General features: G+C 44.9%; 3 protein-coding genes across 3 annotated transcripts; all 3 read left to right on the top strand.

Moving 5' to 3' along the window:
* The first annotated feature begins 43 nt into the window (after window positions 1-43).
* On the top strand, window positions 44-2,509 carry LOC120656092 (GPI-anchored protein LLG1-like). The gene is made up of 4 exons (XM_039934104.1): window positions 44-79; window positions 166-400; window positions 490-549; window positions 1,847-2,509. Exons 1-4 carry the CDS (start codon window positions 44-46, stop codon window positions 2,200-2,202), a joined length of 687 nt encoding a protein of 228 aa, XP_039790038.1. The 3' UTR covers window positions 2,203-2,509.
* A 6,832-nt stretch (window positions 2,510-9,341) lies between these two features.
* Window positions 9,342-15,995, top strand: LOC120640103 (uncharacterized WD repeat-containing protein C2A9.03-like). Its single transcript, XM_039915989.1, has 10 exons — window positions 9,342-9,518; window positions 9,749-9,931; window positions 10,273-10,440; window positions 10,519-10,605; window positions 11,291-11,425; window positions 11,516-11,626; window positions 12,047-12,138; window positions 12,257-12,362; window positions 15,004-15,090; window positions 15,203-15,995. The coding sequence occupies exons 2-10, from the start codon at window positions 9,773-9,775 to the stop codon at window positions 15,614-15,616; spliced, it is 1,359 nt and encodes a 452-aa protein (XP_039771923.1). The 5' UTR covers window positions 9,342-9,518; window positions 9,749-9,772; the 3' UTR covers window positions 15,617-15,995.
* Window positions 15,996-17,148: 1,153 nt separating this feature from the next.
* Window positions 17,149-24,385, top strand: LOC120656083. The gene is made up of 2 exons (XM_039934091.1): window positions 17,149-17,661; window positions 24,325-24,385. Exons 1-2 carry the CDS (start codon window positions 17,204-17,206, stop codon window positions 24,383-24,385), a joined length of 519 nt encoding a protein of 172 aa, XP_039790025.1. The 5' UTR covers window positions 17,149-17,203.
* Window positions 24,386-24,549: the final 164 nt, after the last annotated feature.

The raw sequence follows: 24,549 nt of genomic DNA, 5'->3' as shown, positions 1-24,549 counted from the left end.
ACGAGCAAGTGGCAACCAGCTAGCAGGATAAGAAAGCGACGCCATGGTCAAGATACGGCCGAGACACCTCTCATTTCAGGCGCACGCGTCTGAGCAACAGCAACAGCACCACCCCTCCCCTAATTCGTTTGATTCGAGCTGTAACACACGAGGGTTAGAGCTTAGCTTGCCAAACGACACAAAGCGAAGGCGTCGTCGTGCGGCCTCGACATCCCGCGCCGCGTTCCGGCAAGCTCCCGAGCTCCACATCCTCAAGCCCACTACCCTCGAGCAGTCCCGCGGATAAGGACCTCAGGGTCGCCGCCTCCGGCGGCGGGTTCTTTTCTTGCTTCCGGTGGTGGGAGCACGCGTGGGCGATGGCGGGGGACCGCGGGCTCCTGCTCCTCTTCCTCCTTGTCCGGTGAGTGCGTGTTGGTGCTTCTTGCTGCCAATCTTGCCTTTTCCGTTTGTAACTACTCTTCTAACTTCTGTTCGTGCTTGGGTGTGCAGACGGCGTGTTCCAGGTGACCGCTGGATCCACGGGGAGGAGCTTGTTGCAGGCCAAGAAGGGTATGTTTCCTTCTCTTTCTTGCTCAATTCTTCCACCCTTTAATCCGTGGTTGATTCGAGATGGGGTTTGGTCGGAAATTGAGGTAGGATTACCTGAACTGTCAGGCGCTAACCCACCTCCCCTTTTACTGCACAAGGTAACGTGGGTAGGAGAAACTAGCTCAGGAAATCTTAGGCGTAAGTGATTGGCAGTTAAATTGTCATCCAGGTCACAAACTGTGACGCTCGGTTGCAAAATGCAAACCCAAGGTCGCAGGCTTCGGTGTTTTAAGCTGAAAAGGAAAACCCATCCTTTTGGTGAAGCATTTGAAGGAAGCAAACAGAAAAGTGAATACACCGAGTTTTCAGCCTTGCAACTTCATTTGATAGATGCAAAGGGGAAACAGACTCTTGACAGTTCAAGGTTCAATGGTGCTGCGCTGTTGAAAATGAAAAGGATGGTAGAAAATCATACATACAACGTGTGGTCAGGTCTTTCTCAACAGCAATAGGCGATTAAGGTCTTGCAGGTTAAAGGGGGTGTGGGTGTGTGTTTTGGGTCTATGTAAAGACTCTCTCTCTCTCTCTCTCTCTCTCTCTCTCTCTCTCTCTCTCTCTCTCTCTCTCTCTCTCTTCTATTAATACAATGATAAGCAGTTCTCCTTCGTATTCGAGAAAAAAAATCATACATACAACAACTCTGGACAACGAACCCCAAATTAATTAAATTAAGGGACACTAACCTGCATTTGCATCTCAAGGAGGTGAGGTAGTTTGGTGTCATGGTAAGGGGTCTGAAAGCAAGGAATAGTTGGTCTTGGCATGGAAAATCACAGCGTGCAGCTGACCGGTGCCATTCGCAACTTATTTTGGGGTTGGTATGGCTACATGCACATGCCTGCCGACTTGGTAATAGGGAAGAACCTCATATTCTCATTGACAGAATCACCTCAAAATGAATAGGGCATGCACCGTATTGAGAAATAAGGGATAATAATTTATTTATTTATTTGCGGGTTAAGGGATAATAAATTAGCTAGTGTGAAATAGCAATTTCTGCAAGGAACTGAAAGTCAGTTAGGTTGTTAATCCTAGCAATAATCTGCAGATGGATCAAATTCTACGGGGCAAACCCAAATTGCATACTTTTGTAACATTAGTGCAATGAGAAATACATATGCATTGTTAATAATTTAATACCTAGTAATATCAAGTCATGTTCCATGCTTACATTTTCAGAAGAATATCATGTTCTGTACTTTTGGTACCTACATGTGGCATATATCTTTTTTAATTTATTACTACCTATGCTTATCAGATTGCCCTGTGAGCTTTGAGTTCCAAAACTACACAATCATCACAAGCAAGTGCAAAGGGCCGAAATTTCCTGCTAGCCAATGCTGCGCTGCTCTCAAGGAATTTGCCTGCCCATTCTATATGTACCTCAATGATGACAGCAACAGCTGTGCGTCGACCATGTTCACCTACATCAACCTCAACGGTAAGTACCCACCAGGCCTGTTCTCCAGCGAGTGCAAGGAAGGCAAGTTGGGGCTTTCTTGCGAAAATGTCCCCCAAAGAGATATTTCCACTGCAAATGGTGGGGAACGCGCTCAACGCAGCTTCCTTGCATGGATTGTCTTGAGTGTGGCAGTAGCGTCGTTGTTCCATTGAATGATAGCTCCATTCATTTGCCCGAAATATAGGGTGTTTCAACTGTTGAGGCTTTGAGTTTGATCATTGCACCTTATGGTGCTCCTGGTGGGTTAGCTGCCAGATTCTTCGTTTTGTGTGTAAAATCTCTTCTAATATAATTTATGATGTATTGTGTATTTTCTGGAATTTGACTTGTCAATGCCGGTGTTTAGCTCAAACTCAGCTCAACTCAGCGGTATCATTGTATTGTCACTGTTGCGTTACACTATGATGCTTATGTATCAATTATCATTCATATTGATCGTGGCCTAATTTTGTTGGGTCAGAGGAGCGGAATCAATGGTTCACCAGCTTTGTTCCTCTGCAAAATGTTGTGCATGTAACATTGTTGCCACCTTATATTGTCAGAAAGTGACTCTACAAGCAGTATGAACTATTCTGTTTGACAAGAAATGGTGCAGAGAAATACGGTCGTTTTTCCACAGACAGTCACAACAGCGTAATCTTTCTGGGTGTTCTTGTATCAAAAGATCAAGAGATTAAAAAAACATATATTTTTTGCTTTCAGTTCAGCAATGCTTGGGCCCAAAATTTCCTGGAAGCCTTTTATCCTTGACTGATTTGTGTGTCAATGTTATGGGCCATATGGACAGTCCTGTGAAAATCCTGATGCTTGTCAATTACTTACATCTCCATCTAGCATCTAGGCATGTTATCACAAAGTTTCAGGAAACATTCAGAATCAAAGAATTTTACAGAAAGCTGCTTTCATTCTTATATAGTTTTTCAGGGCTCTCGGCTCTGTGATATGAAAATAGCCTGTCTGTGTCTGTACCTTTCTTTCTGCAGGTGCTAGAATACACTTTTTACTCTGTTTTTTCTCTCTCTGGGATTAGCATAATTATACGTACCAAGACTACCGCAAGCACATGCCCCGTCTCGGCTCCAACGTCTAAAGCCATTGCGCGCCAACGAGACAAAACTATGCGAGAATTCATTGAAGCAGGTTTGAGTGAGAACCAGAAGGAAGGAACGGAGAAAGAGAATACAAAAGAGGGAGGAGGAAGAGGTTCAAGAGAACGGCGGCTCCCCTGTGCAGGGTTCTTGCCGGATTGCCGCGTTCCTCGTCGGACTAACAATTCGTTGCCATCTTATTTCAGAAAAAGCATTCCAGAGTTGCCATTCTCTGGGGACTGGGGGGGACTATGTTTGTCAAGGAAACGGTGACGAGAAATGCGGAGGTTCTCCACTTCTCCACCACCGACGGCCGCGACAGCGTAATCTTTCCGTGTTTTCCTTGTGACCGATCGAGGGATAAAAAGGCATTTTAAAGGTTCAGCGGGGCTGCGCCCGAAATGCCCTGGAATCCTTATCCCTGGGCCGGCTCGCGTGTGAATGTCATTGGCCACGAGGGCACTCACGGCCTTATCTCCATGGCATCCCCGGCGTCTAGTAGCCATGCTATCACACGGTTTCAGGAAGCTTCCAGAACGAGTGAGGGAGCTTTGCCGAAAATTGCTCGAGTTTTCTCAGTTCGCTCATGATCCAGGACACGCATCCGACTACCTTTTCTCGGATCCGCGGCGTAGGCATGTGGACGTGGAATCTGGGTTTACTTGTTAATCTGGTATGGGACAGTACGGTTTGGAGTCAGACTATGTTGCCTTTCCTCTTCGGATCAAGAAAGTGGATTAGCGGCTGCTTGGTGGTGTTGGGCGGAAGGTCTCCGAGAGCAGTTGGGGACGCAATCCACTAATCTCTGATGATTTGTCACACCCTGAAATTTTTGAATTTCAGGATGTGATTAAAATTAAAAATAAAACAACAATTTTCTCAAAATTTTAAAATTTTCTCAACATTTATTTTTCTTCACAGAGAATTTAGTGTAAAAGAAAATAAATATTGGTTGTTTTTCAAATTAAATGATGTTGTTCTTCTGGTGATGCATTCATGTCACATGCATAGTGTTGTTGAGTGTGAAAACCTTTCAAAACGTGTTCTATCATAAAAAATTCTTCCCGGGAATTTTCCGGATTTTTCTGGATTCTTTTCCCATTTTCCCTAGAGCAAACTCTAATTTTTAGAGGCTCTTCCAAATCTTCTCATGAGCTCCAAATATTTTATTTGAGTTCGTTAGGTCCCAATATATTTCTAGGATTTTTCCTAGAATTTTCGGGCCATTTGGAATATTTTTCGGACTTTAAATATGAATTCTAGATTTTTCTAGAATTATTTTAATTTCGAAAATAATTAATTCCGAGATTTTAAATGGGCTAAGTCTATCAAAAGTGCATAAATCCCTAATGGACCTCAAGGGCCCATTCATGTATTCCCTAATGGGCTAAAGGCACGTAAAGCCCATTAGCATGGGAGGGAGGTTTAGTACCACATTGCTAGTTGATGTGGGATGGCGAGACTTTTCTCTCTATATATTAAACCAACCTCTCATAGCAACTCCACACAAAAATATAGACTACCCGTAGGGAGGCTCCTTGTTTGGGAATCCCTAAAATAATCTTTTCCCCAGAATCCCACCATCCTCTGCATCCGTGCATCTCCGGTGAAATCCGACGCCACCCCAGTGCTCAGCTCGTTGTCCTCTTCGTCGTGGTGTCTTCCTTCTCGTGAGTCGTCGCCATTTCGCCGTCGACCCCGTGCCTTCTTCCTCGACTCCGACGATTTCCTTCTTCTCCGGTGAGCAACTTCCTCCGTCTTTTCTTCCCTCTCTCTCGCTCTGCTCCGCTCGGTCTTGTTCGCCGCCATCCGCCATGCGCCGCCGCGAGCTCCGCTCCGCCCGCTCTAGCTCTGCGCCGCCGCCAGCCCACCCCAATCCACTCCCGCCGTCCGATTTAGATCCAGCGGCCCAGATCTAATATGACCCGAGTCAACTAAACCAAATACCGTTCAACCGTGGTCATTTTTGCAAATAAACCCCTCCGTTTTTCCAAAATCAACTCTCCGTCCATCGCAGTTCAAAACTATTTCTATTTTAGTCCAAATCTTTACGGAAAACACCCTGAGCTTTTCCAAAATAGAACCCGCCATCCTTAGTGCGTTGTTTTGCAAGCTAGCCCCTGTATCTTAGGTTAAATCTCATTTTAGTCCCTAGTTTCTTTAGAGCTAGCCCCTGAAAGTTTAAATCTATTGCAAACAAGTCCCTAGAATCTTGTTTTAGCCATATCTTTCACGTTTCAACTCTGTTTTCAGCGATTCTTGCGCTCACGTGATCCTTGTGACGTGTGCAATAGCTTTGTAACCTTTTCATCCTCTGTGAGCACACTTTGTTGTGTCTTACAAATCTTTTCTGTTAGCTCTTAACTCTATAGTTAATCGCGACTAGGTCCCTGAAGCATCGTTTATCCCATAGAATCGCTGTTTTAGTTCCGTTTTCCGCATTTCTTGCGCTCCCATAACCATAGCAGTGAGCTCTATCCTTTAGTATGTTCTTTTAAAGCCTTTCTTTTGTTCTGGTGTATTGTTCTTAGATGTACTTGTTGTTTGCTTGTATGTTTGCTCGATGTTTGCTCCGAGTAGAAGGATCGCCGTTCGAAGATTGAAGATCAAGAGTTCCAAGTGAGCAAAAGCTGAAGAGCAGTAAGAGTAGCTTTTCGTTGGAGAAAGGCAAGTGACCCTAACCATCTTTCTGTCTATGCTTATTTACAAGAGTATTATGATGATTTAATTGGAACATGGAGAACCACCCAAGAAAACAGTACAACCACAATACTAATGGGCTCTGGTCTTGGCTAAGTAATTAGATGAACTATATGTTGTGTTGGGGTTGTTCCGCTTGGTGGTTATGAGTTTGTGTTGTGGAGCGGGTGAAGGAAGCTGCGTCTTCTGAGGGACCGCACGGCAGGGACCAACACATACATATAGGGATTCTTTGTAAAGGCCTCGTAGCGTCCCTATGCAATCACACCTCGGAAGTGTGGTATTGTGCCTGATCAGCACATATGCGTGGTTGGGTTCAAAGTTCTTCGGAACTTTTACGCGAATTATGGTGAAAGTGTACAACTTCTGCAGAGTTAAAACTAACCGGTTAGCCGTGCTCACGGTCAAGAGTGGCTTGGACCCTCACATGATTAATAAATTTAAAGATGGATTTAAATCACTTTCTGGTTATTTCTTATGGCCTTGCTGAGTACCAACCATAAGTGTACTCGCCCTTGCTTACTGCTGCTCTGAAGGGAAAGTTGCTGTGAAGTCTTTTGAAGATGATGCTGAGTTCTAGGCGTACACAATCCCCAGTCGATTGCCTGTGAAGTTTGGAGCCTTCGTTTCCAGAATAAGCTGTAAACTCTGATAGTCTTTTATTTGTTTTAGTTCTCTTTTTCGTGATACTGTACTGATTATTCACTTATGATGTCTCCATATGTATGAAACTTGATCCTGGCATACATATAGTTATGCATTCGGTTTTGTCCTTAAAACCGGGTGTGACATGATTTAGGGCAGCGGAACCACGACACGTCGGCATCGTCCAGTTATTTACGGAACTACTCGTACCTGATTCTTTTATGTGCAATAGACTTCTGGCAATCGTTCAAAAAAAAAACAGACTTCTGGCAACAATAACTTAAATAAACCAACTTGCTGTTGTCCAAAGTCTTATAATCTTAAGAGTTATCAAGACTTGCTAAATGCATCCAATCGAATTTCTCTTTTTCCCACTAAAAGAAAGAATTTCTCTTTTTTCAAACAAAATAAACCTGGCTCATTCCCTTGCCTCTCCATCCTTGTTTATTTTATGAATGGTGATGACACAATATATTTTTAAATGGTGATGATTTTTTTCCTAATTATGATGTGATAACTAGACTTTTGTTGTTATATATTGGCCTTGTTTGGTTTGCACTGTACTAGGAAATGTAGTAACTTTGACCGCTAATTACGGTGTCAAACAAAGTCAATTTGTAAAACCAACTCCAGAACTCTTGCGCTAGGAACTCTAAAGAATCTAACGAGATCTTTGACCGTGTGATTAGATGATGGTATTGTAGCATCACTGTAGCCAATCATCGATTAATTACCGTCATTAAATTCGTCGCGAAAAGTTACATCCATCTCTAAAAAGGTTTTGAAAATAGACTTCATTTAGTACTCCATGCACGTGAGATTCTCTTTTCGGAAAACGTGCGTGCTAGGATCGTAGGGCGATCCAAACTGGGCCATTTTCACACCTATGAGATATTCCTTTGAATTCTTCCCCTACATTGATTTTTCCCATTTAGTTGAATTTTTTCTCAATGCCTGAGCTAGGAAACTACATACATTATAGATGTTATATTTTAGCAACACATTTACAGATGTGACCATCCACATAAGCATATACTTTCAAGAGAAAATAACTGATGAGTTTCTATTGTAAGAGAATATTTTATTGATATAACATGTTTACATAGCTAAATAAAGGTGATCAACTAATTTTATTATTTCATCTATTATATTAAAAAGAAAAGATATTAGTATAAGATAAAAGAGAAAGAGAGTTATTGAAACAAAAAACATCACGACTAGCTGATTCATACCTGCTGGGCATTCGGTGTTCACTCTTATTCTTAAGTAGGGTTACCAGAAAAGCTCAAGATTCATGAGCTATTTATATTTGACTTGCTAAAATTCAGTTCAAGCTAAGCTATACTTAGAATCAAGCCAAGTTTGGACCTAACCTGAAGTTCACGAGCTCTAACGGTTCGAGATTGAGGTATTCAATAAAACTCGAGTATTTAGGTTTGCGTGGCATATGCATGCATCCTGCTACCTTTGTTAATTAAATTTCCAGCCATCGAAAGTTAAAATAATATAGCTTTAGGCTAGAGCCATGCATTAGCTAGCGAGCTACTGTGTTGCACAAACTAAAATAGGTACAAAATAATACTCTATTCTATTTTCTATTTTGATAGTTCTATTTCATCGTGGTATGATGATCAAGAAGAGGAAATTTGCTTATCATCTCATTAATCATGATTTCTCATTTTAGATGTTTATCTTATACTTGCACTACTATTTTTCAAGAGAGTTACGGAGCTGAATGGCCATCCATACTATTTTCAAGATGTCAACTCAAATCAGAATAATTCAGTTTTGAAAATATGACTATTAAAAGAAAATAGAGGAAATAAAACTAAATGTCAAGATATGCTTCTTTTTTATTTATTTATCAAATTAAATCAGTATTTCAAACTAATCTCAGTATATAGTTTGTTATACTATTTCTAATACTATGAATTTGGTAACCGAACTCATCCATTAGGGTTAATTAGGGCTGGACACTGAGCTGAAAACTCGCAAGCTGGCTCAGGTTGATTGTTGCTTGGCTCAGCTTGATGGATTTTTTAACGAGCTGAGCAGCTATTTTTCTCGTTTCGTTAGTGAGCTGGCTTGAGCCAATTCGCGAGCTTCTCACAAGCTTACTCGAGTCAACTCGCGAGCTAACTGAGCTTTAGGGTTTAAGGGAGACAAGAGGGTCTAATTGTGTTTGTCTTGAAAATAGATGACGGGGATAATGTTGAGTGGCTGAATTTTCTGCAAAGTGTGGTAGGAAGAAACTAATAAGATATCTGTTCATTTTATCTTCACTTGGATTGGATTAATACATTTTATCTTCACTTCGAACAACTATTTGCTTGTACCCGAAACTTAGCATGTGTCTTCATTTTTCAGATGAGAGATGTTCATATGGACATAGAGTCCTTTCGCAAGGTGCAATAGAACTGAGATCAAAAGGAAAATAGGGCATCCTTAGTATTTTTTAAGATAGGCATGCTGCTACAAAAGTACTTATGAGCTATGCCTATGGCTGAGCTAATGTAATTAGTAAACTATTGACCAGTTACGGTTTGTTTGAATCTTGAAAGTTTGGAACTTTATGATTGCTATACATAATTTTATATTTTGTATATATTGTGATTGTAATACTAAATTTACATTTGTGATCTCAAAATAAAAATTAAATTTATACGTGATTGCGAGCCTAATGAGTTGGCTCGAACTAATGAGCCGTGCCGAGCCGCTATTTTTGCTGGTTTTGTTAACAAGCCGAGCCGAGCCGAGCTGGCTCAGTTGGCTAACGAGCTGGACGAGTTGAGCCGAACCGAGCTGGCTCGGCGTCCAGCCCTACCGGTTAATGTGACGCTCGAGCTCGGCTCATTGACAGCCGCCCTCCCGCTGAAGGCTCAGCCGCTCAGGGCCTCAGGTTCATCTCCTCCCTCCTGTTTCTCTTCTCGAACCTTCTCCTTCTCTCGAAGAGAAACTCTCTCCTGATCTCCCTGGGGGCGGCGACTGGGCGAGCGGCGGCCCAGCCCTTTGCCGGCGACGAGCGCATCCTCCAGGTATGCCGCGCCCGCCCCTTCTCTTTCCTTGTGCTGTGCGAGACTGAGCACCCCAAACCCTAACAAAACTATCTGTATTCGGATCTGAATCCAGTTACAATATATTGAGCTACCTACTAACTTGGATTTTGTTTGCAAGAACAAGAATTATCGGGTGTACATGTGTACATCCATGTCCTATGCTGGGTCCGCCCCTGGTTGCTCATGGTGGTGTGTGTTTTGGTTTGCAGGGAGGGAAGAGTTGCATCTCTCCCATGAGAGGATCAATGTCCAATTATCACGACTACCACGCTGAGGAGATGGAGGATGATTATGATTACGACATGGATGATCCTGTTGATGACATGGTCGATGAGCATCAAGAGCGAGAGTTTAGGGACTCCGATTCGGATGATGACGATTATGTCCGCTCGGTATGTTTCCCTTTTTATTTTGTCACCTTTTGTGGCGTGCACTTCTTATTGGGTGAGTAGAATTCTATGTGGTTGACAACTAGAAATGTATATTGTTAATAATAATGTTCCTTTCTCGTATCCTTTACATAGCCCACGTACTACTTGTAATGGTAGGTCTTGTTTGATCAGTCACAATATTATGTGTTGCAACAAAATTGATCATCTACAGTTTACACGTAATTTAATCTAAACAATCCTTCGCATAGCGTACAATTTGTGTTCAACTTGAACATTGGTCCAGTTGCATCACTAATTACTTGAATGCTCTAATGGCTGTCAATTTTGTTTTTTCTGTTCAGAATGCTGATATCCCAGATACTTCATCAGCAGACGCAAGAAAAGGAAAAGACATGCAAGGAATTGTCTGGGAGAGGCTAGCTGTAACTCGTGAAAAATACAGGCAGACTAGATTAGAACAGTACAAAAATTATGAGAATGTGCCCAATTCTGGTGAAGAAGCAATGAAGGTGTGCCTTCTAATCTTTTAGGAGGTTCAACCCTGTAAAATATCCTGTCTCATGTGGTTGACACTTGTTATGGAACAGGATTGCAAACCAACAGAGAAAGGTGGCATGTATTATGAGTTCAGGCAAAATACTAGATCAGTAAAATCAACTATTCTACATTTTCAGGTGAGCTAACTCCCTTTTCTTTCATTTTCGGCCTTTGAGATATGCTAAAGGGTAAGTATATAGTAAAATTGTTTAGATATCATGTTGATAGGTGGTACAAATTTCTGGATGTTTCCTCATGAGTGAATGTTCTAAAATTTCATAAACCAACTTGAGACTTGTCAATGTACTATTTCTCAAATTTGTTTTGATTTTGCTGTTATAATAAATTTCCTGAGTGTCGAATACTAACATAATCTGAGAAGTTGCTAGATTTTGTCAAATTGTGGCTTAGTTGGTTTTCTTGGTTGTATAATGAGACACCCAAAACTCAGTGAAACATAGTTTGCATGGATAGTTGAATAGTGGCACTTCTTCCTTTCTAACGGGCACAAGGTACCCCTGTTAACTCCGTAAAGAATTGTGTTACCTTTTTCACTAATTCACCTCTATATCTGCTATCTAGAGAGATGTTCTACTGAGGTAAAAAAAATCAATATATTCAGGGACCTGGGGCTATCTGCATGATCTGATTATTATGTGGTTCTGCCTATGTTCTCTTCTCAAAACTAAACAAAGATTCCACTGTGTTTGAGCTGACCTCTTGCAATCGGTGTTGAACTCCTTATCAATATCCATCCTCTCTTATATGGTTTTAACGCGTAAATGTTAAGAGAAACCAATGCGTCTGATTTTGTGCCTGCAGCTGAGAAATTTGGTGTGGGCTACATCTAAGCATGACGTCTACTTTACGTCACATTATTCAATTCGTCACTGGTCAGCATTGAGTGGTGCCACTACTGAACTGATGAATGTCGAAGGACATGTGGCACCAAGGGAGGTATGATATGTCATTGTATTTTCTTTTTCTGTGTTGGACTTAAGGTCTCTTGCCATTCAACTCATATTATTAATGACCATCTTTGTACAGAAACGCTCGGGGAGTTTATCAGAGGGTTTTTCTCAGACTCAAGTTAGTACCTTGGCGGTCAAGGATAATTTGCTGGTAGCTGGTGGTTTCCAAGGAGAGCTAATTTGCAAAGTAAGTTATGAAGAATGATTCAAGTCCTTTTCAATCAAAACTGTTGATGTATGAGCTATGGCACTGTACTAGCTTTGACATGGTCACATTATTTTGCTATTCACTTATTCAGTATGCATCAAGTCGCTCTTTTACTAGATGCTCATGGCTCACTTAAAGGTCGTAGTGCACTACTTAGTTCTTATCACTGGAGTTTTCTCTCATGGAAATTGGAATGTTATGGTGAATGCAAATATGAGACCAGTGTAATAGCTGATTTTGATATATATAAAAATGGACTATCCAATGACTCCCAATCTTTTTACTACCAAATAATAAACTGATGGCTCTTGTGCTTGTGTTCGTATGGTTAATTTGTTTGTTTGTTCTAAATAACGATCTTTTATTCAACTAATTATCTTCTGTTGATATGCATTGCAGCACCTTGATCGGGAAGGAATTAGTTTTTGTTGCCGAACAACTTATGATGACAACGCTATTACCAATGCGGTTGAGATATTCAATACCTCTAGGTAACTTCCTATCTGTGTTACTAAAGATGCTACCTATGAACATATGTATTCATTTGAGTTCTGATTTTGCACCCTATGAACGTATGTATTCATTTGAGTTCTGATTTTACACCCCCAGCGGCGCCGTTCACTTCATAGCATCAAATAACGACTCTGGTGTGCGAGACTATGACATGGAGAGATTCCAACTCTGCAAATATTTTCAGTTCGAATGGCCAGTGAATGTAAGCTACTTTGGTTTCTTTTACCTTGTGCTTTGTTTGGAACAATGCATTGGTGGCATCACTACTGTTGAATCATACACCCCGTTTTGCTCACATGTTATCAAAACTAATATTTACAATTTTTATTATTTGGAAATTGGAATAACTGTTTCAGTGACAGCCAAAGTTGCTGGTTTCAGAAATTGAACTGACATAGTACGCTTCAATGCCATTGAAAGTTTGCGCCATTTAGAAATATAATACTCCGTCCACTTCCGTCACAGTCCATTTCCACCACAAATCTGTTTGCTCTGCCAGGAGCCACTCACCCAGCAACAGCACCTGAACTAGGAGGCCGATGAAGGAGTCCACGGCACATAAGAGGTGGTTGCCAGGGAGCTCTTCTGTGACTTACCCTGGTGATGGACTGTCAGTGTCACTCATCAGGCGTCCAACTAGCCCAGAACACCAGCTGTGCAGTTGCCACGGCCTAAGGAACATGCACAGGGGCATGGAACATTGCCCATCCGACAGCTTCTGCTCTGAGACTCCAGGTTCCATTGATTAGAGCCCGGTGGTGAAATGGATGCCTGGGAGCTGCTCATGGCTGTTTGATGGAGGGAAGGGAACAGCCCCTTCAAGGTCAAAAAAGTCCGAAGTTTCATTGTTATCATGCAGTTCACCCACTGAACATTGTATCATGGGCCACCACAGCTGTTTGCAAACCTGAGCACCTGCCGTTCTGGAAGCAAAAGTTGTTTCTTAGCTTCCACAAACTACAATGACAGCATAACTGAACAAATTCAGCACAGCATGTTTCTTGGTGCGAAGCCAATAGTTAGCTAGAGATTCAAAAATCAGAAATCATATTCCAGCCTAACTGTTCAGATAATGATCTCCAAATCTCTAGCTAAACACATTCAACGAGGAGGTAGTGAGAACTTTTGTTCCCACAACCAAATAAACACTTTCCATCCTCTTCCGTTTTCCTCTTAGTCAAAGGAAGATGTGCACTTGTGGGGGAATGTGGATTTTCTAAACCACAGGGTTGAACACAGGAGTGACTCTAAAATTCACTACTTTGTACAAGGACTGAGAAGAGTACGGTACAGTACAGAGGAGGTGTACTGCCAAATTACTTCGTCCTACTCATGAGTAAAGGATATGCTAAGCCAGCTGCACCACCGCCTCCCAATTTCTATACTGATCCGCAGTTGCACACCTCCTAAAACTGCACTTTAGGTTCACACTGTCCCATATTCAGCTACCATTGCAGTCTATTCATTCACTAAAACATATCAATTCTAGAAAATGCTAGCTGAAGCATGGTTTTCATGGCGTCGCCTAGGCAACAAGGTGCTCCCCTTGTTTTTGGCTAAGGTGGCGCCTTATCCCGCCTAGGTGGCTGGGCGGTGGTGACTCGCCACACCTTGCCTTACCGCCGTAAGAACCATGCTAGCCAGTTATCCTCCCAAAATTTAATTTTCTGTATCCCATCCTTGCTACATCTGATGCCCACATAACCCCCATCCAAAACAACGAAGAGTTGTTATCCTTGTAGGCAAAAACATTAGGTTTTCGGTATTTTTATATTTAATTCGACAAGTTGTTTCCACAGCTGATCCTCTTGAACATATATTGAGGTCTTTGAGGTCACGAACTCCCAATCTTCCATAATAGTTTATTGTACACGGTACATACTTTCTTGTACACACTGAAGGACAGCTAACCAGATGGTAAGTCCTATGTCCAAAGCTATTCCATGGGAAAAGAGCCATGCAAGAGTTAATGATCTGTGTGGCCCATTGTGGGAACTTGATGAAATAGAAGAGGTTTAGGAGTGCTCATTAAGCAGGTCTTGATGAGCACTAGCCATCCTTCATAAAATAGCGCTAGCCGATTTTGGGAGCTCAATTATCTTGTCAACTACTGGTTGTTTCTTCCCTCTTAAGTTTGGAAAAATGAAGAGGTACAAAGAGATACTTCATAGGCAAGCTCATGGCTATGATCAGGTCCCTGATAGCTATGACCACTTGATCAGGTCCCAAGTTCATGGCTATGACCTCACTTCCATGAAAATCAATTCTTGTCCCTGATAGCTGCTCAAAGCAAGATGAGATGCATTTCACGTTTCTCAATTCCTCTACCCCAGGGGATGAGAAAGTGAGTGTGTTATTGCATCAACACAATACCAGCTGGACTAAACTAGTTAGGAGCCCTCGGATTAGCCTCTGATTTGCTGCTCTCTCCAACGGCCTTAAAGTACATCACCTACTAAGTAGAACAGAAGATTAGAAAGAGGGTTGGTCTGCTTCCCTGAGGCGTGAGGCCCATCCCAGTCTTGAAGTGCTGCTTTCTCCGACCATAACTCCAACCCCAACCGGTCCACCTTGAATATACTCATAGACCAATTTATATGTTGATATATGCTAATAGCTTCTTATATTCTAGATATAATGATTAATAAAAGAAAGAATGGTATTGCCCCGCTGGCACATTTCACATAACAACCATGGAATCCTTTACGATCTTTCTTATTGCTACGAGAATGAATTGGTCCAATATCAATATGAACATGATAGATAGTAGGTTAAATTCAGTGGAATGTTTCCATACTTTTATTACTGTATCTGTTCTTACTATGTATATTTTGTTGATGCAGCATACTTCATTGAGTCCTGACAGAAAGGTGGTTGTTATTGTGGGCGATGACCCTGATGGTTTACTTATCGATGCCAGCTCCGGAAAGGTATTCAGTCGCCATGAGGATGCTAACTAAGCTCAGATCAATAGATCCTTCGCATGAAAATGCTGGTAGGGACATGCGATTGAGTTCACCATTTTCTCTGGTTCACTTGCAGACTCTTCATTCCATAAAAGGTCATCGGGACTACTCATTTGCATCGGCTTGGAGCCCTGATGGGCGAACGTTTGCTACTGGTAACCAAGACAAGACATGCCGGATCTGGGACACGAGGAACCTCTCCAAAGCCGTCCATGTTTTGAGGGGTAACCTAGGAGCCATCCGGTCTATCCGTTTCACCTCGGATGGGCAGTTCATGTCGATGGCGGAACCAGCCGACTTTGTCCACATCTACGACGTGAAGAGCGACTACAACAGAAGGCAAGAGCTGGACTTCTTTGGCGAGATATCCGGCATGTCCTTCAGCCCCGACACCGGCATGCTTTTCGTCGGGGTCTGGGACAGGGTGTACGGCAGCCTGCTTCAGTTCGGCCGCCTGTACAACTACTCGTACCTTGACTCCCTGTTTTGACGTGGGAACCAACCAAACGGGTGTTGGGGTCTGATGTGTACCGCAGCTGCGCTGGTTGCTGTCAGCATAAAGTTCAGGTGGTTATCCATAAATCGGAACTCTAAGTTGACCTGATAATTGAATTAATAAATGTTGTACCATGCTCGATGTGTATATATAAAAAAAATGTACCGCAGATAACTATATAGGTAGCCTTGATGAGGATGTGGTGCGGCCGTGCAGGTCATATGTTAGATTCCGATGAACCGAGTCCTGAGGGTGTGCAGCGGTTGGAGCTGTGCTCTGCCCTCGTTGCCTCGCTCTTGAGGTGCCTGAGTGGAGAAATGAATTTGTGAAACATGTATGTATGCTGGCTGCTGGGACGCGATTGAATTTGTTACATGTGAATTGGGTCTCGGTTGTGGTAGCTTGCCGTGTCTACGCCAATCAGTGTTGTGTAGCAGTGACGAGTGAGCCCAGTAAAGCCCACGGCTCGGAACCGCCTCCAGGGAAGAAAAAGTCAGAACAAAATTCGAATTCGAAGTGAACCGATCTGCTTTTTTTTTTTAAAAAAAAAAGTGAACTGATCTCTCCTATCATGAAACATGTATGCTGGATGCTGCGCCGCCGGAGGGCGCGCCGCCGGAGGGCATACGACACGACGGAAGGCTGAGGAGGAGAAGCGCCTCGACGCCGCCGAGGAATGCAAGGAGCAACTCAAGGGGAGGTCGTCTGGCCATGGAGCGAGTCTCTTGTGGAACAGTGAAAGAGGGTGATTGCTGGTCATTTTAATTTATCTTGGATTCTTGGTTACTAAAGTTTTAAGGTTATCGGTGCTGAATCATTTTAATTTCCTAAGGCAAGTTGATTGCTGGCAAATGGTTGCTTACCCGTTTCCTGCATCATACTCTTGTATCTCTGAAGTCTGAATCACATCCCACGTACGTTTCCTTTTTTTTTCTCCGGTAGGTAGGTACTGTGCCTCCGAAGTCGTATCGCGGAAGAGGCACTCCACAACGTCAGAATCGGACACGGAATACCGCCTATACATTGATCTCGCAGGTCGGATGCCGCGTGGACACCGGGACGCGATCGATCTCTCCAGCGCTAGCACGTCCGTATCGAGTACCAACGCAGCCTTGGCCTGAAGGAATAGGGTTTCCTTCACCTGTAGGCGCCGCGACACGGCGACTGATCATCAGGCGAACCTGGTAGTGAGGGAGAATGGGATTGGAGGAGCCTCTCAGAAGGCGAATCCGGAGGGAGCTCCGCATGATATGGCTCGACCCGCCGGCGTTCTGCCGCCCCGGCGCGTCGCCGGTGACGGACCTCCTCCACTGGGAGGTGGTCATCGACGGCTCCGACGGGCGACGGCAGCCCATACGCCGGAGGGACGTTCCCCGTGGACGTCGACTTCGTCGCCGATTACCCCTTCAAGCCCCCAAAGATCACCTTCAAAACCAAGGTGCGCAGCGCACTCCAACAATTTTATGCATGGATTAATTCCTCTTCTTTCTCGGTTTGTTTATTTCAATCGATTCGACGATCTCTTATCGTGCCATCCATCATCCTCAGGTGTACCACCCGAACATCAACGCGGAAGGGGAGATGACGCTGGACATCTTCCGCTACGGGAACTGGAGCGGGGCGATGACCGTCCACAAGCTCCTCCTCCTAATCGTCTCCGAGCTCCGCGACCCCATGCTCCACGACCACCTGACCAACGACGAGGCCAACGACGTGTACGAGAGCGACCTCGAGCTCTTCGAGCAGATGGCCATGGCGTGGACCTGGGAGTACTCCACGCCCATCATCTCCGACCTCCCGCCGGTCGAGAAAGACGAGCGGCGGCTGGAAGTGAACGGCTGCGTGGCCGCCGTTGCTAGGCGTTCTGCCAGAGAGGCGGAAGAGTGGCTGCGCCGCTACGAGGCGGAGACGAGCGGAATCCAATTCGGCACGCGAGCGTCAGCGAGCGTCGCAGCGCTCGGTTTTCCGACCGTCCGCCCACGTGCGTGGGTCCTACCATGTATATATGAACTGCTTTTTACTCTTTATTTCCCCATTCTGTTTGACTCGTCTCATCGATTTCTATCCTATTTTTTTCCCCTTTTTTATTCTTCACTTCGGGTAGCTGCTGCGCGCCACCAGAGTTGCTGCGAGCCATGCGCCACGGCCACGGCGAGTACTTATTATTTTCTTTTTTTATTTTTCCTTCCAAAAAATTGGTGCAACCCCCTCCCACTTCCACTTCCACTGTCCGACTCGCACCATTCTTTTTTCCATTTTTTTTCCTTCACCCCTCTCAACACTGCTCCTCGTGCACAGCGCAAAGGAGTCCTCCCCGACCACTAGGTGGACAACACCATCCTCGTTCTCTTTCATCATTCAATATAAAAAAACTATATGACAAATTTATATAAATATAAACCATATACAAAATACATGTGATTTAAAATATTATAAAAAAGTTATACAACAAAAATTATATACTAACTGATATACAATATATCTGTACAACAACATAATTTATATTTATAAGTTGTATAACAACATAATTTATATTCATAAGTTGTGTATTAAAGCCAAAAACTTATGTGCATAAAATACATGACAAAAAGTTATATTTATAGTTTGTATGATAAAGTTATAGATTCGTATTATAACTTTTTATGATGTACATAACTTTTACGTATAATTTTTTCTTAACAACTTGAAATTAATAATTTTTTAGCACAACTGTCACAGTACATACAAAATTTAATGCGTAGCTTTTTAAAATAACTTATAGATGATAACTTTTCAGCACAAATTGTATGAAGATGTTATCTGGAAGATTTCTCACACAACCTTTGTACGCACAAATTTATCATGCAACTTGTAATCACAAGTCTTGGTATAATTTTTTAGTATCATTTCCATATAAAAGTTGTCAAAAAAAACTTCACACATATAGAAGGTAAAAAAGAAAAATTGGAAAACAAAAAATGAAAAGAGAAAATAAATACCTGTGACGTCATTCACATGGAGGTGGGTGAAAAAATCACGACTCGCGTGGGTGCGTGGAGTCTGACGTCACGTGGAGTCCGGACAGCAGATAACGCGGACATCTCGTCGCGCGCCAGCTCACATAGTGGGCAGTAACACGTCGGGGCGCGCACAGAGAAGGAAATTTGGAGTTGCTGCACGCTTTCCAAAAAGAAAAAAAAAACATGTTGTCAGAAATCGATTGTTGGAATCCTTACTGGCACGCGCGCGGGGATTAGCAACGCCCCGGAGACGAGGCGGCGCCACCAAGAGGAAGAGATGTTGACCGCGTCGCCCGCACGTGATTGGAGGATCTCGTTGCCCCGTTGTAGGGTCGAGATGGCGGACTAGAGGGGGGGTGAATAGTCCTTTCTAAAACTAATTGCGCCGGCTAACCGAAACTTATACGGAATTGAAACTATTCGCTTAGCCAAGACTACACCCCTCTAACTATAACTCTAAGGCACCTCCAAAAAGATCCTACACAAAGCAAATGGAGTGCCAAGCTAGTAAGAGCTCTCTTAATAATTCTAATGCCAAGTCACACAAGCCTAAGCACTAGTACTTCACAAACCGGGGGAGCTCCTACACAATTCTAATGAGCAAAAGCACAAAGCCAACCTAAGCTCACTAGATGCTCAAGGACAAGGATACACAATCCAAATCCAAGAGCTCAACTTGCTTAGTTACACAATCTAAGCAAGAGCAACTAATTAAGCTACACAAGCTAACTAGATACACTAGGATCTCTACTTCTAGCTACACAAGCAAGAATATGATTAGCAAGCTACACAAGCTAACTAATCACTAGAGAGCAACTACACAAGCACAAGATATAGAAGAATGTAAATACAATGCTTGTGATTTGGAGAATGCAAACCACCGAGAAGAGTAGACAAAGTTGACACGGTGATTTTTATCCCGAGGTTCACTTGGTTGCCACCAAGCTAATCCCCGTTGAGACAAGCTCCAAGGTTGCCGCCGATTCTCTTGCTAGTGGTGACTCTCAAGTCACACTCTCCCACGTGGAGTGCTCACACCGAGCTCTAGCACATGATCCGGCCGGACCACTTGTTGCTCTTCACGTCTCGCTCAACTAGAGTTGCTCTTCGCGGCTCCCGCGGGGTGAGCACAATACCCCTCACAAACTCTTCTCCGGAGCACCGCACAAACTTCTTGCGGGCTTCAACGGAGTCTCTTGCCACCAAGCCGTCTAGGAGGTGGCAACCTCCAAGAGTAACAAGCACACCGGCTTGCAACACGATCACCTAGTGCCACTCGATGCAATCTCTCAAAGCAATCGCACTAAAATCGCTCTCTCACTCGATCGGATGATTACTATCAAGTTAGAGTGAGTAGAGGGCTCTCAAGCACTCTCACACATGGACACCAAGTCCCCAAGGTGCTCTCTCCACTCAAATGGCCGGCCACACCCTCTATTTATAGAGGGAGGCCCCAAACTAGCCGTTACACTCAAATCCCGTGAAAACTGAGTTTTCGCGGACTGTCCGCCTCACAAAAACCGGACCGTCCGCCATTTAAAACCAACGGCTAGAACTGCAATGATTATGTGTCAGAGTCGACCGTTAGAGCCCCTGGCAGACTATCCACGCCCCTGGGGTGAACTGTCCGCGGTTCAAAACTTCGAACCAACCGATTTGCAAACGTCTCTGACTAAATCTGGAAGTTACCGGCGGACTGTCCGCTCCCCAGGGGCGAACTGTCCGCAGTTCAAAACGTGAGCACACACAGAAACCGCAGTGTTTCTGTCCCAGAAATTTCAGTAGGAGGCAGACCGTCCGCCCCCAAGGACCGGACGGTCCGCAGGTTATTTTGGGCACCCAAGACAGAACAACCAAGTTTCTGCGCCCGTTTCAGCTTTTAAATGCGGACCGTCCGCCCCCATGGACCGGACGGTCCGCAGGTCATTTTGGACCACCCACAGAGCCAAAAACGGTTCTGTTTGAGCTCAACCGAGATAACGGCGGACCGTCCGCCCCTCAAGGGCGGACCGTCCGCAGGTCTAGGGCGGACCATCCGCAGGTCTATTTCCAGCAGAAATGTACCTCGGTAAAACGGCCATAACTCTTAGCTCCGATGTCCAAATTAGGTGATCTTGGACTCTATGGAAAGCTAATTCAGAGGGCTACACAACCCAACTGAATTCTTGATCCAAAACACAATGGATCAAAGTAGTATTCCACTCCAAGAGACAACCTAATTTCCGGAGAAAACCAAAAGACCTTTCTTGCTTCCCAAAGTTGATCAACATCAACTCCAACTCTTTCTCCTTTGCAAATGTGCCAACACCACCACGTGAACAACACCATGTGCATGTGTGTTAGCATTTCACAATCATTTTCAAAGGATTTTCACTTGATCTCACCACGCCACTCGATCCTAGCAACATCGCAATGTTAGATCGCTCAAGTGGCACTAGATGACCGATATGCAAACAAGTTTGCCCCTCTTGATAGTACGGCCATCTATCCTAAATCCGGTCATGCACGTCTCTACACCACCTTTGACCGGTGAAATGAAATGCCCTACAAGTCATACCTTTGCCTTGCGCATTCCATTTCATCTTCCCAAATGTTGATGCCACACAAGCACCAAACTCCATCAAGCCTTTTGATCATCATTATGAGTCAACACTTGGCTTGATCTTTCTTAAATGATATGATCCACTCCATATCATCACATGACCTCTTTGGTCCATCGATCTTGACCTTGCTCGCTCTTCACCGTTGCCTCGGTCCATCGGCGCCAAATCTTGCCCAAGCTTCACCGCCTCGCGGTCCCTCGCTTCAAAGCCTTGACTTGCCCTTCTCCATTGCAACCGGTCCATCAAGCTAAGCCTTGTCTTGATCTTCTCCACTTTGGTCACATAACTCCATGTCATGTCTCATATGCAATGAGCTCCTCGATCACACTATATGAGCATAGCATTAACACTTAGTCATTTCTCCTCCATGGCACATGTTGCTCATACTAGTGTCTTTGTGTGGACTAATCTCCTGTGTATCTCAACATAAACACTTATTAGTCCACATAAGTTGTCACTCAATTACCAAAACCAAACAATGGCCTTTCACCCGTGTGACGTGGGACCGGGCGGTGGCGTTTCTCCAGGGATGGGCCGTCGCCTTACCGTTTCCAACTTTTAGGAGGCGAATGTTTTCTGCCGTACTCCCGTTGTCAAACTATACCGGGTGCGCTTGTTTTTAGAAGATCATCCATGGACGATGAAGAACACGACGTTAGAAGTGGATTCGTATTTCAAGAAGATCTCACACTTTATAGTGCACTGGGGTTCTTTAACTTTTCTCAGACTTTGTATGGACCTAGTTGAGGATCCTACTAGGTCATTTCACTCTGAATATTTTGTAGCAGAGCTACTAGTAAAAGTTTCGTTTATAGATTGTGTGGATGTCCAAAATGTTACATGCAAATGGAGGAAATATATGCAAGCATGGTTTTAAATAGCCGGCTATAGTTCTGCTATAGCTCCGCTATAGCCTTTTTAGAGGGTTTCCGCTACGCTATTTGTATTTGTGCCGCTATGGCAGCTATTGACGCTAAATTGGGCTATAGCTGCGCTAAATGGCGTAGTTTTAGCGCCGCTATAGCCTTATCTTTATCTCAGTGCTATTGTTTTGGTCTTTTGGACAACTGAATATTTGATTGTATGAATTTTATTGTATTGTCAACTTAAGTAATGTTCCCGTGACTCTAGAAATATAGTTATGTTTATAAAATTCGCTAATTACTATATTTTTGTGCATCTATTACTTATATTTTTTATAATTTAGTAGTAAACCGCTATTTGCCATAGCCCGCTATAGCCTCTTAGCCTTTAAAAAAATACGCCGCTATTTGTCATAGCCCGTTATTTAAAACCATGTATGCAAGTCATTTTTTACTGCAAATGCATCCCGTGTTCCCTTGATGGTTGATGCTTTGCATGCCTTGGTCGGTATAGGTACTGTTTTGGAAGCTCTCTGTTGTTTGGAATTTGGATGATAGTTTTGACCGGTGAGGTTTGTTATCATTGTCGTCAATTCCTCTCGTTATCTCGCCGTTTTGACACTTATTCGCATGTGCCAATGGCATTCTTCAAGTTTATGTTAGAAAGAAACTGCAGTTAATCATCAGTTATAAAGAGTTGAAGACTTGGGAACATCCTTTTCTGTATAGTGGAAAAATCACGAGTCAGAGCAGTCCTCACTCATCAGTCAACCGCACGGGGTTCTTCAAGTTTTCTCGGACTTTTCATGGACCTAGCTAGTTGAGACTCATCAGCCACCCCATGGTGCCCAATTGGCAGTTAGCAACTGCAGCACACACATTCAGCGGATAACAAATGGGCAGAGTCCTTTCCTGTGAGAAGCGATCTTGACCATGGAGGAGAGGAGGACTGGAGAAACCCTATCCATGCCGTCCATCCTGTATATCTCACATGCTTGGCTAATTATTCAATGCAGCCGAATAATCTAATGGAGTACGTACTACTCGTCTACTCCACATTAGCAAATGCACAGTGGAGGGGAATGAACCTACGCTCGCCGGCTCGCGTCGGCGTCGTGCGGCTGCCAGCGAGGCCTGCCGGGCTCAAGTCTCCATGTCCGTCGCTTATCATAGCTAGACGGCGTTCATCCGCACCAAAGCCTCACGGCCGGCGGCCGGAGTGGAAAGGGAGGACTCGCTGCCTCGCAACCGGGCTTGATCGGGGCCGTGAAGGTCCTGGGCTCGAGCTCCCCGGCGTCTTCGATGGCATGGCAACCTCGCCGGCGTGACCTCAACGGACAGCGAGCTCTCACAGCCGTCCGCGTCTTGCTCATGCGCAGTACGGTTCAGTGCCCCGGCGGCGTCCGTCGGTCCCGCGAGCGTCCATGGCAGGAGAACGGCTGGTGTGCGGCGTCGCGATTATCTTCCCCGACGAGGTTGGTCAGCGGGCAGCGGCTCAGCTCTCTGGAGACTGGAACGGCCGAGGCGACGAGCGCGTGAGTCAGCGGGGAAGTCATGCTACGTTGACGTCGATCCTGACCGTACGAGACCGATCCAACGGTTTCAACAGTCCTAGGGGTGGACGGTATTTCATTTACCGTCCACCCCGGGCCCCGGACGGTAGATGTGAAACACAGTCACCCCGTGCCCCGGCCGGCGCCATCAATGGCAGCCACGCCGTGCCGACCCCCGCCGCCGGCGTTCACGGCTTCCGAGCAGGAGATAGAGGCCCGAGGGCCACAGCGCAGCTTCCGATCGTTGTACACCAAGACCAGTATCCGGTGAGGCGGCACGCGCGCACGTGTCCTCGTGCTCCTGTACGGGCATGCCTGTTGCCTGGCCGGCCGGCCGGCGGCCCCCCATCACACACCGGCCGCGGTGCCGAGGAGCAGCTAGCGTGCCTCCATGGCCGTGTAAAGCTGGACCGCCGTCGACGAGGACTTTCTGCTGTGATTTTGAGGGCAGAGAAAGAAGGAACTCCCCGTGGTTCGTTGTGTGAAACCGAGATGGTGGCCGGTGCTCACGCTCGCCGAGAAAGCCGGCGCGTGCTGGGCCGGACTTCTTCCACGCCCCCGCGCGGTTCTCAGCCTGCCGCATCGAAACGTTGCTCGCCAGCTCGACGCGACGAACCGTGGTTTGGGAGGACGACGAGGCTTCCTGGCCATTCGGAGCTGCACATACGGTGACAATGGCCGCAGGGTCATCGTGGAAGACGCCGACGGCGGCGATGATACGCGGCCGGCCATTGGCGGCATCTGAGCACTCTAAGCGCTTGAGCTGCTTGCCCGGCCGGTGGCGCCACCAGCAAGGCCACGATCTCTGGCGGTCCGGCCGCAGAGAAGACGCATTCAGATCCGAGATGCCCAATTGTGTTCCGCTGATGAATCATGTCAGTGATCAGGAAAAATAATTAGGCGGCGGCC

The sequence above is a fragment of the Panicum virgatum genome, chromosome 1K (assembly GCF_016808335.1).
Source record: "Panicum virgatum strain AP13 chromosome 1K, P.virgatum_v5, whole genome shotgun sequence".
Classification (NCBI taxonomy): domain Eukaryota; kingdom Viridiplantae; phylum Streptophyta; class Magnoliopsida; order Poales; family Poaceae; genus Panicum; species Panicum virgatum.
Note: the sequence above shows the minus strand (reverse complement) of the source record. Positions and strands in the feature narration are given on the sequence as shown.

Bases quoted from the DNA above. Each gene is read 5' to 3' on its own strand.
- LOC120656083 (XM_039934091.1), top strand. From the start codon at position 17,204: ATGACGCTGGACATCTTCCGCTACGGGAACTGGAGCGGGGCGATGACC. The intron at 17,662-24,324 runs GTTTGACTCGTC...CAATGGCCGCAG, and splicing joins ACTCTTTATTTCCCCATTCT to GGTCATCGTGGAAGACGCCG.
- LOC120656092 (XM_039934104.1), top strand. From the start codon at position 44: ATGGTCAAGATACGGCCGAGACACCTCTCATTTCAG. The intron at 80-165 runs GCGCACGCGTCT...GTTAGAGCTTAG, and splicing joins CGAGACACCTCTCATTTCAG to CTTGCCAAACGACACAAAGC. The intron at 550-1,846 runs GTATGTTTCCTT...TATGCTTATCAG, and splicing joins CTTGTTGCAGGCCAAGAAGG to ATTGCCCTGTGAGCTTTGAG.
- LOC120640103 (XM_039915989.1), top strand. From the start codon at position 9,773: ATGAGAGGATCAATGTCCAATTATCACGACTACCACGCTGAGGAGATG. The intron at 9,932-10,272 runs GTATGTTTCCCT...TTTTCTGTTCAG, and splicing joins ATGACGATTATGTCCGCTCG to AATGCTGATATCCCAGATAC. The intron at 12,139-12,256 runs GTAACTTCCTAT...TTACACCCCCAG, and splicing joins GAGATATTCAATACCTCTAG to CGGCGCCGTTCACTTCATAG.